Genomic DNA, 16,235 nt, shown 5'->3' on the forward strand with positions numbered 1-16,235 from the left:
AAGAAAAGGAAGTGCACAATACTTCAGGCCAAGTTCTTCAGAAAACACTTAGGCCTGCACACTGATGTAGACATGGGCCATCAATATGTCTCAAAAGACAGCTGTAGTCAAAGAAGGGAAAACCTCTGGCCAACAATAAGGAATTCACTAGATAAGGTTCAAAACTGGGTGAACTGCACAGCAAGCTTAGGGCCACAAACTGCAAGTCCTCACCTACCCTGTTCTAAGTCAATATTACCCATCCACCACTCAAGAAACATCCCCAGGAGTTGTTCCCATCATTGAAGACCCTGAAGGGCATTAAGAGACCATTTCCACCCCCAGAAGGCAGTCTGACAATAGGGAGTGAAGCACCCACCCCCACAATTCTCTTAACCCTTTCTTCTCCCCATCCCTAACATGGATTTGCAATCCCCATTACCTCAGCTTTGTAATGAACATATTTTTTAAGTTCTAAGCAAATTATTTTAAATGACCTCATGAAGTCTTCTACCTTTCCATACACTGGGAAGCATATTCCCTCATTTGGTATTTCATGGTAGGTTTAACTATATACGTAAAAGAGTATAACTTATTAAAGACAGCATGACCTGCTAAATGAACCACCAGAAAATTTTTACAAATCAAAATAAATGACTTCTCTGCAGTCTCAAGAAAAAAAAAAGATATTAAATGCAGCTTTGCTCATGTTAATTCTCCAGAGAAAATATTCATAAAGAATAAAACTATTCTGACCCTTCCTTTAACAAAATTAACTTTTCAAGAAATCACATGTACTTACCATAAACCAAAATATAGCCATCAAACATCCCATACAATTCCCTCAAATTTCCATTACTTACCAGGTTCTTATTATAATATTCCCATAAAGTGTTGACAATTCCAATATTTGGTTCCCAGATATCACAAAGTGTCAAGCAACAACGAAGATACATTCGTAATTGTTCCTCTAATATGTCATCCTGAAAAAAAAAAAACGACCAAAAAAATTTGCTAAACTTATGCAGGAATAACTGTGTTCTGTTAAGATGTTTGCTATCTCTTGATATTATACTAAATAACCTAAAGTTACAAGCAAGCAATAATAAGATTCATCAAAGCATACCAATTCTCATGTAAAGATCAGAGATTTAAACTGACAGAAGTTAAACTTCGAAAATTTTTTTCCAAGACAATTATACATTCAGATAATAGCAATTACATAACTCAAATGCACTTTAACTCAGTTATCTAAAAATCTTAATAAGTGTTTCATAAATTAATGGTGTGGGAAACCCAATGACAACCCAAATTAAAAAGTGGTAAAAATGATCAAATAATTAAAATGTATATAAACTGAGAGGGCTAAGTATCTAGTCAAACTGTTTGAAGGGTCAATAACAGAATTTTTAAAAACCCAAAGATTTAGAAAACACACGTACTGTTAACCATTTAGGAAACAGAAAAAGGAAGCAGATTTTTTTTAGATTTATTTATTTGAAAGTCAGGGTTAGAGGGAGAGAGGAAAAGACACAGAGAGGTCTTCCACTTGCAGGCTCACTCCCCAAGTGGCTGCAATAGCCAGAGCCACTCCAGGGTAAAGCCTGGGGCTGAGAGCTTCTCGGTCTCTCACATGGATGAAAGGGGTCCAAGAACTTGGATCATCTTCTACTAATTTCCCTAGGCCATTAGCAGGCACTAGATCAGAAATGGAACAGCTAGGACACAAACTGGCACCCACATGGCTTCACCTACTATAACCCTATGGCCAGGGAATAGATACTTTAATCTAATCTTTTGTGATGATATAACCAGGCATTTTCATTTTAAAAACGACACACCTAAGAATTCCCATAAAGTGTTGACAATTGATGTTTGTTTTTATTTTATTTTCATCTACTTGGAAGGCAGAGTGATGGAGGTAGGTAGGAAGAGAGTGAGTCAGTCAATCTGCGGGTTTTATCTCCAAATGCCCACATCTGCCAGTGATAGGCCAGGTCCAACAAGGGAGTCCGAAATTCTATGTGGGGCCCCCACACAGCTGACAGAGGCCCAGGCACTAGAGCCATTACCTGCTGCCTCCAAAGATGCAGCAGTAGGAAGCTACCTTGAAAGCAGACAAGCTGGGAATGGAAGAACCTGCATGCGGAAGGGGATGGGGCTGAACCAACTCTATCACGATTCCCAAAATTAGGCATTATTCTAAGGTTACTAAGCATGGAGAAATAAGTAAGTCAGATATAAACATAACACTTGTACAAACTTTAACTATTTGGGGAAGGAAAATAGAAATAGACATGGGAACAAGATAAATTCAAAGAATTCTAGTTGCTATGAGAAAAAAAAGGCAAGAAAAAGTGACAATAACTGGCAGAGGAAAAGTATCATTATTAACTAAGTGCTACAAATGCAAAGGCCTTTCTGTGGGTAGCATTTGGACTAAGCAATAGAATAAGAGTCAAACAACTGAAAACTTGAAAGAGAAGCATCCTGGATATAGAAATCAAGTGGAAATTTCTGAATTGTAAGGTGATTATAGCAAGGCAGGGACTATATTTCATTTGAGGCTCTATGTTCTTGGTAAAAAGTCTGATTACATTTTAAATATTTTGGGAAATCACTGGAAAATAATAATGACAGGACTGACATGATCTGCTTCAAAAGTATTGTGCTGCATCACGCATGGAGAATGAAATCAGGGGATAAAAACAGAAGCAAGGAGACTAGGAAGGAGGCAGTTCTATGAAATCAAGAGACTGAGATAAGCACACAATTTTAGAAATACATTTACAACAAAAACAATAAGATTTACTGATGAATTATATTAAAATATGAAGGAAAGATATTGAGAACTTCCAAGAGTTGGCTTAAGAAAATGGGCTGATGTTACCAGATTCTAAGATGGCAATAAATGAAGAAATGCACAAGGCATCCAATTAGAGAAACTTACACAATCTGTATGGAATTCAAGGGAAAAGGGAGAGTTGTTGTTTTAAGCTTGGATTGTAAATTTACAACCAAGGGGCTGGATAAGATTACCTAACAATGTGGATAAAAGGAAAGGATACAGAACTGAGAGGCCTTTTCTTACCCAACAATTACACTGAGCAAATAGGAAAGAAGCCATAAGAAAGGACAAGTTGTCAATGAATGAAGAAGAAAACCAGGCACCATAGAAGCCAAGAACATGATTCCAAAAAGGAGCACAGGGAAATAGCATTAGATACTTCTGAGGATAAAGTAAGAACATTTGGATTCAAAAATATAGAAGTCACCGACCCTTGTGATAAGAGCAGTGTAAAGCATGATAGTTAGACAAAAGCTTATCCATGGATGGTGCAGGAATAAACAGGAGGTGAGAACACTGTTTTTAATTAAAGGTAGAAACAACATTTGCAATGAACACTTTAAATTTAATTTGTTCATAAAATTCACTTCCCTTATGTAAATTAAAATATAAAAGCAATTATATAAATATATTAAAATATAAAAGCAAATATTTGGCTTCTAAACAGCATTAAGTAACACCATTAAAAGTTACATTGTAAAAATATATTATTCACTGGAAACAATGAACACACCACCCACTTGCCCTAACCTGTAATCATTCCCATTCTGATCTACTATATAAACATATCAAACACAGAATTTAAAATATATGTGTATATATATGTGTGTACTATTCAGTGTAAGGATGATTTGCATCCTATTACAAGTAAGACATTTTAAAGAGGAGCGTTTTGAAGAAAACGGGTTTCTTTATTTAAAACCAAGACTACAGTTAAAGTTAAAATCAAAAGGAAGCAAAACATTCTGAAGAAACTAAAATTATTTAACGAGAGCCTTCATCTTGAAGACAAAAAAACCATTATATGAAAAGGGATGAGATCAAGTTTTTCCTCCTGTTGTTCCTGACCAGAATGCATATAGTTTATTCATTTAAAATCTGGAGTCTCCAAAAAGACACCAAATTTAAACCAGCTAAGCAAAAGGGAAATTTAAACACTGTTGCTGCAAAGAGAAGTGCAAAAATAAACAGAAGTCTAGGAAAAGGAAATTTACAGGACATCATTAGTGATAACCTGATTTGGAAACTAAACCTCACAGTTACTGGCTTATATATAATATCTATCAACAGAAAAATACTATAAACCAGACCTCACAGAAATCCTTTTCATTTGATTTTAACTAAACTTCAGTGGGGAAAAGATTACTAGCTTATGTAAATAATGCTAACTACTACAAGACATCTTTCACCTCACAACCACTATTTTGTTAGTTCCCTGACTTCATGAAATACATATAAAAGGCTTGAGAAATGAAATCAGTATATTCTCAGAAAGAATGAACAAGGCAACTTAAGATGAAATAAAGCAAATACATCTATATAAAAAAACAAAAACTTGAAAAATGGTGGAGAAAAAATTGTAAAAAAAATTACAGGGTTTTTTGTTTCATTAAGGCTTATGTAAGCAGAATTCTTTGGCATTCAGTTAGAATTCTTACCTCATAATTTCAAAACCTGTCATAATTAAGTATTTTTATATTTCACCTAAAAAAAGACTTAATACATATAATATTTAAAAGAAAATCTGAAACACTTAAAATGCTTCTCAAAAAGATGTAGACATGATATATGTATATAGATACATGCACTCAAAGCAATCATACTAAATTTTTTCCTCATTTCTCCTTAAAGAGTAAATAAAACTGTAATTTATTTTCCAAATAAAAAGTCATGCTATAATCTCCATATAAACCCTTATGAGTATTTATATTCCAGTGCTTTACAGGCCCACAATACAACATGTTTAAAAATGTGATGAACAGCATATGTGAAAATATTTTAAAAGGAGGTCAAGTCTGACCTCTGGGCCATAAAGCACTACATTAACAGCTCTGCAGAAAGAAAAATGATAAGGTATGAAATGAGTGCTCAGAAACTAGGACCTTATCAGTTAGAATACGATTCAAGCCTGTAAGACAAATTGCTCAGTAAGGCAAGTCACCTTCCTGCTGTGATGAGGATACAGCTGAATTTCCAATGCCACTATCTCCCTCATCATGTCTCCTACTTTGATATCATACAAGGAATGGCTTATAGTTCTGAAACATCTACCACTTATTTTGAATACATTTTGTCAAAGTCACCAACTAGGATAATTATCTTTGTCCTTTAACTGACAATTCAATGTTAAAAATAAAAACCTTAAAGGGTAGAGAGTAATATGAATTGCTACAAGTTGACCCTTCAAAAAATGACTCTACCTAAGGTTTTAAGTAAATCAGTTCTTAAAATAATTTTAAGAGTTTGCCTCATTTTTCCAAATAATACTTATAAAAATTTAGAAAGTCTACCAACTGTACACTTTTAATTACATACCTGAACACTGGTGGATTTTTTTAACAGTTCTTCTACAAAGCTCCAATTAGATACCATTTGTCTCTAGAAAAGGGAAAAGAAAATTTCCATATCAAAAGCATTCCTCTTAATAAATGTACAAGTCAGAGAATGGGTTCAAATTCTTGTTGGTTTAACTCCATAACCAATATTCCTTCTATTATGCAAAGTATCAATAACCAACCTCCTTTGGTTGTTTTTTCTTGTAATGCATTCCTATGGATTTCAGCACTTACTTTTTCACCATTCTTTATTAAGAAAATATCACCACTAAGGCAAAGTAAGCAGGAACATGATACTGATTTTTTTTTAATTGGGTAATGTTATTTTTCAGTTGCTCTGTTCTGTTAAGGCATTTGAATCACAAGAAGTACAGAGAAGTAGCGCAATTTTCACCCAAAGAATGTCAATTATATAGAAGAATATTGCTGCTACCTAAACAAAAATAATGATAGCTTAAAGAATTACATGATTCCAAAGAGAACATATATCAAAGAGATAACAGATTTTTTTCCAGAAAAAATTATGAGTAACAGCACAAAGTAATAGTACAAAGTTACACCTTTATAAAAATCTTTTTGAATATGTACTTCTGGTAATAAAAAAAGAATCAGGGAGTTTTCAACTTGGGATTAGGTTATGTATTTCTTTTCTTACCATTAAAGTTATGAAACCACTTTGAGCTTTGGTATAGATGGTAGCACCACAAAAATAAATAAAAAAATAAAATTCTCCAGTCACAACCTCCAGAAAGCTAGGTTGCCTGGTGTAAATCTCATTTTAAGGTTGCATTTCACACATCGCAACTAGTTGTCATTTCAGATCTTCCACAGACAAGAATCAGCTAAAATGACTGATCACATTGCATTCTATGCAAGGAAAGCACTACTAGCACTGATCCCTATGATGTCTAAAGGTAATTCTCCTTTTTTCAACTGTGTTAGGTTTTAACAAATGACTCTATTATAAAAGGACAACACACTATCATCTAGAGTGAGATGAGCATGAAGCAAAAATATATGAAAAATCCGACGCATTTAAAATAAATGAAATAAAATCTTCTTTTAGAATTCTATCTTTAAAATTAGCTCGTTTTATAGTTTAATTCCATATATTGCAAAACTCCAAATTACAAAAACCTTTTAATTAAAAGATATTAGCCACATCTGAAGCATACTTAAGATATAAAGATTTCACATTAACCTCAAAGCAAAGTAGTTCACATTTAAAAATTCAATAACCTCCATGTTGTCAAAGGACTAGATATTTCTGATAAAAGAACATATGACTAGAAATCATCTCTCACATCAAATTACTCTTAAATAAAGCTTTCTTACTGCAAAACCATTTTTTTTCTGCAGTTGACTATGTTACTATACCATGAGAAACAAAACGCTTAATTTTCAAAATTGTTATATATCTATGTATATATATGCATATGTAATCCAAGTTTAAATATATATCTCTGAAAGAATAAATCAATGTATTTATGTTTATGGATTAGAATGACTACGTGACATTTAGCAACCAAGCTGAGACAATTCTGAGAGTTAATTGGATAGAATGAGTGCATAGTACTTTAAAATTATTCCTTAAAATGTAGAACACACGATTATACTCTCAAAGACCCATTAATAAGAGGGAATTCTCTAAGTTTATCCAAGTGATAAAAAAGCATTTAATCACACTTTGTAATATCTCCACCTGTAAAATGGATCTAATATTACCTCTTTACCTACTTAATAGTTCTTTGAGATTTAAAACTCTTAGGGTGAGATATTAAATACATTGCAAATACAGTATGTCCTTTACCTACTAACTAAAGAGCTAGTGTTTTCATTAAAAGCCTTGAAAAATTCAGAAATCTGGCATCCCTCGAGGCAAGATTTATTTTACAGATATGTATATATTCTATATGCTTATTATTTTTATCAGATGAAAAAGTTCTTTATCAAATATAATTTTTGATATAAAACATGCTAAATACTTTAGAGAATTAAGATTTTTAAAAAGTATCTTGGCAAAAGAAAATTTACAAAACTATTGATATTTAAGATTCAAGCTTAAGCTATTTTAGACCCAAACAATTATATTTATCATCATAAACAGAAGTAATGAAAGTAATATCTTTTCTATACCTTTCTCTATGAAAATTTTAGCAGTATAAGTGTGGTAATATAATTTAATACTGCATGAGTAACAATAATGATAGTTATTAACTAATTAATATAACACATCACATATATTAATTAATAATGATAGATACTAGTGTGGCTAGATGACCTATCACACAGGGAGTACCAGAGGTCAATAATAGCCAATACTGAAGTAAACTACTCATTTAAATAAGTGTTAATAGAATTTGATCAAGCATTTAACCTAAAAGTACATTCCTTAAGCAAAAAGGCAGTACTACCTGTTTCACACTTTATGCATTCGTGTCACCTATTTTTACCACACAATAAGAACTCAGAAGTAATTAAGGAATTATCATATTTTTGTACTGATTATACCAAGAAATGTAGACTTAGAATTAGGGTTGAAAAATCAGAAAAATGAAATGTTGATACCAAGACTTTAGAATTAAAGATTAAGGCTTTTCCCCCAGTCCTTAATACAGTTGTAATATGCTAAAAACTTACTAAAATGAATACCATTAGTAACAACGACAGCTGCTTAAATTTATTATTTACCCTGTACTACCATAACACTCATGGTCAGAAACTTCTGTGAGAAGTTCATTCTGTTGATCTCTCCTATTAAATTAGTAGGCTGCTTAAATACACTTGGAGTGAGCTATGTGTGATATTCTTGCAATACGTTGATTCTAGAAGTCTCCCATAAGGTTTTTCACTATTAGAGGGATCATTTAGAGGACTTCTAAGGTCCTGCCCATTTCTACGATGATATGACAGCAGTAACATAGATGTTTTCTTAAGAGTTTAGTTGGTCCACTTCTTCAAAGAGGAAAATATGACAACGTTATTTAGGAACCTGTTTCATAAAATGAAAATTTCATTCAAAGTGGGGCACATGTTTAGCTTAGCAGTTAAGATACTAGGCTCCACAGTAGAGAGCCTAGGTTTCTTGTGAAGAGCTTGTGTCCAGGTTTCAGTCAATATAGACCCTGGTAACAGTGACATCAGCTTAAGTAATTTTATCTCTGCCGTTCCCGGGTTGATGGGAAAGACTGAGAAGTGCTTTTTGCTTGGGCCCTGGAACAGTTCTAGCCATTGTAGGCATTTGAAAAGTGAAACAGTGAAACAACGGATGGGAGATCTCTCGCCACCTCTGTGGCTATCTCTAAGTCTGTCTGTATCCGGGTCTAGCTTAACTTTACATCTGCTTCTCTACCTCTACCACCTCTACCCCGACCTTTCATATTCTGTCTCAAATACATTAACCAACATTTTAAAGACAAAGATGAATTTGGGAAAAAAAATTTTTTAGAGCAAAATGGTTGCTATACCTTCAAAAAGATGAAAGCCAAGATAAAAACTTGGGGTTCACAAATTAAGCAGTAGGTTAAGCCATCACTTGCAACCCCAGCTTCCCATTTGAGACTGGTTTGAATCCTAGCTGTTTCACCTTCTGATCCAGCTCCCTGCTAATGTGCCTGGGAAGACAGAAAGATTGGCCCAAGTACTTGGGTGTTGCCTCCAGGAGACTCCAGCTTGGTTAAGTCCTGGCGCCTGTAATCATTTGGGAAGTGAACCAAAGGGTGGGAGATATCTATCTCTCTCTCTCCCTTGCTTTCTCCCTGTTCTTCTCATCACTCAGTCTCTCAAATAAACACAATTAAAAAGAATTGATGAATTCCAAAACTTTCCATTAAAAAAGATCAATTTGGTGAGCTAGAACAATAGCATAGCATGCTAACCCTCCATCTATGGCACATATCCCATATGGATGGCATTTTGAATTCTGGCTGCTCCACTTCCAATACAGTTCCCTGTTGATGGCACTGGAAAGCAGTAAATATGCCTCATGGCCTTTTTGACCCCTGCAACTATATGGAAGAAACTCCTAATTGCCAGCTTAGGACTGGCCCAACTCTTACAACCACTTGAGGAATGATCCAGCAGATGAATAGATCTCTGTAACTGGCTTTCAAGTGAAATAAGTAAATCTTAAAAAACAAACAACAAAATAAATTTGAAAATTGACACAATAATAGTACTCAATTCTCAGCATTGAAAAAATATACACAAATAGGACATCAAATAACCAAATCTTCTAACAAGTTTATTCATAGGTTTCTGTAAAGTAACAATATAACACTACTTTATAAAACTAGAAATTATTAAAGTTCATGGTTGTTTAATAAGTTAAAATTTCTCTGAAATGGGATGGATATTGTAACACAGCGGGGTTGAACTTCCATCTGGGACATCTGCATTATTATTGAACATTCTCGTTTGACCACCAGCTACTCCACATGACTAGTCCGGTTCCAGCTAGTGCATCTGAGAGACTAGAGATGATGGCCCAAGCACTTGGGTTCCTGCCACCCTCACACAAAGCCTGGATGAGGGTCCTCACTCCTGTCTTAGCTCTAGTTTATCTTGAGTTTCTGGCTTTTGTGGAGTGAAACAGTAGATGCAAGATTCCTGTCTTTTTCCATTTGTCTGTCTCTCACCCTCTGCTTTTCAAATAAGCAAGTCTTTAAACTTTAAAAAGTGTTGTTTTTTCAACGGACATCGAAGTTGTTTCCATGTCTTTGCTATTGTAGATTGTGCAGCTGAAAATACAGGATTACAAATCCCCTTCTCACATGCAGTTTTCATTTCCTTTGGACATATTCCTAAGGGTGGGATAGCTGGGTCATATGGCAGACTCCTTTTGCAATTCTCTAAGCATTGTCCATACTGATTTCCATATGGTTGTACTAGCCTGCACTCCCACCAGCAGGCTAGTACCTTTCTCCACATATCCATGCCAGCAGCTGTTGTTACTTGAGCTCTGAATGTAGGTCAAGCTCAGTAGAGTTAGGTGAAATCTCAACGTGGTTTTCATTTCTATCTCTCTGACATCTCAGGAACCTGAGGATCTTTCCATAAATCTATTAGTCATTAAATCTGTTCTTTTGAAAAATATCTGTTCATTCCCTTCATAGGTTTGTTTTTTTGCTTTTCTTTTCTTTTCTTTTTTTTAGCTGTCCCTGGGTTTTTAAAGCTCTTAGTAAATGCTGGATATTAGTCCCCTATCACTTGTGTAAGTGTGCAAAGATTTTTTCCCATTCTGTTGAAGTTGCTTCTTCACTTTGTTGTTTCCTTTGCTTAAAGAGGCTTTTTATTTTGATGTAGATCTAATTGTTCATTTTTTCTTTGACTATCTGTGCTTTTGGCATCTTTTCCAAGAAGTCTTTCTCCATTCCTATATCTTGAAGAGTTCTTCTTATATTTTCCTTCAATAGTTTGATGGTTTCTGGGTGCAGATTTAGGTCTTTGATCCATTTAGAGCTGATTTTTGTGCAATGTGACAGATGTGGGTCTTGCTTAATTCTGTAAGCTGGTATCCAACAGTCCCAACAGCATTTGTTGACCAGACCAGGCTTTTTCTTTGAATTGTTTTCCATTTTCTTGTCAAAGATTAGTTGTCTGTACATGTGTGGGCTCCTTTCTGGCATTTCTATTCTGTTCCATTGATCTTCTTGTTTCTGTACCAAACTGTTTTGATGACCACTTCTCTGTAGTATGTCTGGAGGCCTGGAATTGTGACTCCTCCAGCTTTATTTTTATTCTTCAGGATAGCTTTGGCTATTTGTGGTTTCCTCTGTTTCCAGATGCTTGCCCTAAGCAGAGTGGTTAAAGAAAGTGTGGTACATCTACTCCATGGGCGATTACTAAGTCATTAAAAAGAATCAGATTATACAATTTGTAACCAGATCCCAACTACAGAACATTATGCTCTGTGAAATAAGTCAATCTCAAAAAGACAAATACCAAATGTTCTCCTTGATACAAGGCAACCTTCATGCAAACTGTAAGATCAATAACCCTTTCCATATTATTTTTGCTGCACCTAGATTATGTGTTTTGATGGCTTTTTTTTTTCATTTATTCCAAATAGTTTCTTTTCTCTTGTCGAATGCATCACTGGCTCATAGATCGCACTGTGGCATCATTTTACCTAACAGGCTTTTGTGTTTTCTTCACACATGCATTGGTTATTCAGTGCAATGTTTTTTCAACTCCATGGTACAGTAAACTGTAAGTTTTTTTTTTAACTTCATACCTGTTGTTGACTTTGTTTCATGGCTTCTCATTTAAGGGAATGTATAGTGATGGCGTAATAGAGACTTTCATATTCAGGTGTGAAGAGACAATGAAGTAAGTATCCCTACTTAAAAATCAAAAATGGACTCCCAATGAAACTGCTGGACATATCTAGACAATAGGATGCTGGACTGTCTGACATTGTCTGTACCAGCAATGTCAGGACACACTTAAATAACAGACTGATGGACTTATCACTGCTTCTGAAAGACTATACTATTGCAATAATATGGGAAAAATCAGTTGGGGGGGTGGTTAGAATTCGGGTAGGTGGGATAGGGATATCCCAGACCCTATGGAATTGGACCATAAAATTCAAAATTTTTAAAAATTAATAAAAATAAAAGTATTATTCTTAAGGAATACTTTTTAAAAACAATTCACATAAATCAATTCATCTCTGGAGATACATTTCTTTTTGCAAATCTTGTAGAAGCAATCTTTGCAACAATCCCATCCTATGATTTTTAGATGAAACAACAAACAGCAAATCAGAACAGTTTACATAATTACTCCAGCTCACAGAAATACCTAATAGCAGAATCAATACTGGAAAATAAGTGTTATTTGTCCATGTTGTTTTCCTTTATTCACACAATAGAAGTAGAAAGTTTATATCAAAATGTTTATAGAAACATCTACACAAGTTTATCTCTTTAAGACTGATTTGATTTCTATTGTTTCTCTTTACTTTTTAATTTGTCTGAAAATAGATATTAACCAACAATATAACGAATTTTAAGAAAGGGCAGCTTACCATTTCATCTGGTACTCCATGACGATCAAATTGGTAAAACGATGCTACATGAGTAATAATCCACCAACTAAAACCTGCTGGATCCCTAGGCTGGATTGCACGCACAGAAGGCTGTCTTCGGTCACTTGATTTTTCAAAGAGCCTCTTAAGTATCTTACTCAACCAACTCCAAAATGACTACAGAAACAAAGATAAACGTGATTCAATTAAATTAAGGCTGTTTCAGGAACTGTTTATTTAGGTGTTCTCTTAAAAATAGGATCTAAAACATGACATGCAAAAATAGAATGTAAAACATACACACAGTTTAAAAAAATAAATAAAAACTGGCAAGAATTAGAACATTACTAGTATTCTAGAAAGATTCTAGAATTGTCCTATAACCACAATATATCCATCTGCCCAGGAGTAACAATTACCCTGACTTTCATGGTGAATCACTGCCTTTTTAAGTTTTGTCATATGGGTACATAAGGCCACTTATTTGGCACTTCAGGGCCACCCTTCACTGCTTTCCCAGGCCATAAGCAGGGAGCTGGATCAGATGTGGAACGAGATCAGAAGTGGAGCCATGACAAGAACTGGTGCCCATATGGGATCCCAGTGCTTGTAGGGAGATTAACCAATCGAGCCAAGGAGCTGAGACAAAGTATTTCTTTCAGTAACCAATAAACAAAATAATTGAAACAATAAAATCCTAATCTGAAAAAAATTCAACAAGATGAATTATTTATTTTTCATATTGTCTCATGTGCTTCTCTCTCCTCTGAAACAAGATGAGGTTAAACTGGTAAAACTGGATGCTTTACTTTTCCCCAAATCCCCTAAATCTGCCACAAACTGATTAAAATATTTTTTTTGAGTTACCAGAGGATATTAAATAGTTTCTAACGGAATAAAAGCCACAACAAAAATCTTTGAGAAGAGTCAAACTTTGTGTTCCTTGAAAATTAAAAATAAAACTAGGTATTCAGTATTCTGTTAATGTGTGTTATCACTGTACCAGAGAGAACACATTTAGTAAGATTCGTCTTGAGTAAAATCACTGAATAATTTGAATGTGAAGAGGAAAAACAACTAAACATCAATTCTTCAACTTACTTCAGAGACAGACCATTTACTTCTGTGATCTAGAAGATGAATGAGTAGAACCCATAATTCTTTAATACACAGACATGAACAATGATGACTCATTAACGCTTCAGTAAGCCTAATCTGTAAGAAAGAACAAAAATGAATTATACACGCTAAATGTTTTAAAAGACTGAATTACAGAACTTTATTTTCAATTACATAAAACTGAAAAATAATGACATTACATTAACATTAAAATAAATTTCCCAGGTACCAGCAAGGTGACATAACAGGTTAATCCTTCCCATGTAAGTGCTAACACCCAAAATGGGTGCCTGTTCAGGTCCTGGATGCTATAGTTTCAATCCAGTTCTTTGTTTATGGCCTGGAAATGCAGAAAAAGATGATCTAAGACCTTAGGATCATGCATCCGTGTAGAAGGGTAGGAAGAAACTCCTGGCTCCAAGCTTCAGATCAACTCATTGCAGCCCTTTGGGTAGTGAGCCAGAGGATGGAAGACCTCTCTGTACCTATTTCTCCCTCTGTATATATCTATTTTTCAAATAAAAGTAAATAATTTTTTCAAGATTTATTTATTATATTTACTGGAAAGGCAGATTTACAGAGTAAAGGAAATAGAGAAAGGATTTTGACTTGCAAGTAGAAGCAATGGCAGCTGAGCTAAGTCAATCCGAAGCCAAGAGCCAGAAACTTCTTCTGGGTTTCCCACGTGGGTACAGTGTCCACAAGACTTGAACAGTCCTCTACTGTATTCCTAGGCCACAAGCAGGGAGCAGGACCGAAAATGGAGCAGCCAGGACATGAACCAGTGCCCATATGGGATCCTGGAGCATGCAAAATGAGGAGTTTAGCCACTAGGCTTTCCATGCCAAACTATATATACATAGCTGGAAGTTTTAGCCAGAGAAATCAGACAAAAAAATAAAAAATCATTCACTTTTGAAAGAACTGCTTAATAGTATGACATGATCTTATATAATAAAATCCAGAGAATATAAAAAATTTTTAGAACAAATTCAGTACAACTGAAATCCACAAAACTTTGGGGCTAGCTAGCACTATGTGTACTGTGGGCAATAACCTCAGCCTGCAGAGCCAGCAACTCCCAGTTGCTGTACTTCCCATCTAGCTCTCTGCTGACGGCCTAGAAGCAGCAGAAGATGGCCCAAGTCCTTGGGCCCTGTACCCAGATGGGAGGCCTGCAGAAGGTTCCAGGCTTCTGGCTTCCGACCTGCATATCTCTGGCCACTGCGGCCATCTTGGGGGTGAACCAGCAAGTGGATGATTTCTGTCACTCCTCTCTATGAATCTGCTTTCCAATTAAAAAAAATAAATCTTTTTTTTTAAATCAACAGCTTTTATACACTAATAGTGAGCTATCCAAAAAAAGAAATCACATGCAACAATCCGATTCACAAAAGGTACAAAAGTAAAAACAACAACAAATCAGGAATAAATTTATCCAAGGAAATATTTGTCTCGTGAAAACCAAAAAACAATGACAAGTGGTACTGATGAAGACACACAGAAAAAATAAAGGCAAATTGTGCTCACAGACAGGAAGCATAAGCACTATTAGAATGTCCACATAGCCCAAACTTATCTACATCCTCAGTGCAATACTACCTACCACATTGCAATGACATTATTTACGGAAACAGAAAAAAATCCTAAAATTCATATAAGACTACACAAGATACCGAAAAGAAAAAGCAATCAAGCAAAAAGAACAATGCTGGAGGCATCATACTACTTGACTTTACCCAACACATACAAATTACATTAATCAAAGCAAGATAGTGATAGCAGAACAAAATAGACATAAATTCATATAGTTAATGATTTTTTACAAAGTTTGCAAGAATATACGAAGGAAAAAGCAGCATGTTCAATAAATATTGGGACAATTGCATATTTACATGCACAAGAATGGATTTGTATCTAATATTAAAAAAATCAATACAAAACTGATTAAAGACTTAAAGGGTATGATTGAAAGTATAAAAGTATCAGAACCCATTAGGAAAAGTTCCACAGAAACAGTCTAGGCAACAATCTATTGGATATGGCCCCAAAGCTACAGGTACCAAGAGTAAAAAACATTAAGCTAAAAATCACATCAAACTAAAAGAAAACAATCAGCACAGATAAGTACACAGGGTGAAGAAGAAAAAAAAAAACTATGCAATGACAGAAAATATTTGCAAAACATACAACTAGTAAGAAACTTATACCCAAAATATACAAAGGACTCAAACAATTCAAAAGCAATCAAAAATAATTTTAGGAAGGGTAAAGGAACTGTAAAGAGCTAAAAGAGTTTTCAAAAACAAAAGATCAGATAGGTGTTAAGTTATTGCTTGGAAGGTCCCATCACATATCTGAAAGCCTGAGACTGGGACCAACCTCTCCTTCTGATCCAGATTCTAATGCACATGACTGGGCAGGAAGGTAGTAGCCACTTGTGTCCTGGTCATCTACATGGAAGACATGGATGGGGTTCCTAACTCACTGGCTTTTGCCTGGCCCAGCGCTAGACACTGTGGGCACTAAAGAGTGAATTAGCACAGCCTGGTGGCGTGGCCTAGAGGCTAAAATCCTCACCTTGAACACGCCCCGGGATCCCATATGGGCGCCAGTTCTAATCCCGGCAGCTCCACTTCCCATCCAGCTCCCTGCTTGTGGCCTGGAAAAGCAGTTGAGGACGGCCCAAAGCTTTGGGACC

The 16,235-nt window shown here is 35.1% G+C and overlaps 1 protein-coding gene across 1 annotated transcript in view; it reads right to left on the reverse strand.

Annotated features, from left to right (window-relative positions):
• Positions 1 to 16,235, reverse strand: part of MMS22L (MMS22 like, DNA repair protein) — a 112,282-nt gene that overhangs the window by 78,137 nt on the left and 17,910 nt on the right. Inside the window, exons 9-12 of the mRNA XM_040983801.1 lie at positions 13,517 to 13,630; positions 12,416 to 12,592; positions 5,363 to 5,425; positions 843 to 962 (exon numbers count right to left, since the gene is read on the reverse strand). Of these exons, the coding sequence (XP_040839735.1) occupies positions 843 to 962; positions 5,363 to 5,425; positions 12,416 to 12,592; positions 13,517 to 13,630 (474 nt within the window). The remainder of the gene's footprint in view (positions 1 to 842; positions 963 to 5,362; positions 5,426 to 12,415; positions 12,593 to 13,516; positions 13,631 to 16,235) is intronic.

Source organism: Ochotona curzoniae, unplaced genomic scaffold (assembly GCF_017591425.1).
Source record: "Ochotona curzoniae isolate NIBS_2020 unplaced genomic scaffold, NIBS_Ocur_1.0 contig_3819, whole genome shotgun sequence".
In the NCBI taxonomy this organism is placed as follows: Eukaryota; Metazoa; Chordata; class Mammalia; order Lagomorpha; family Ochotonidae; genus Ochotona; species Ochotona curzoniae.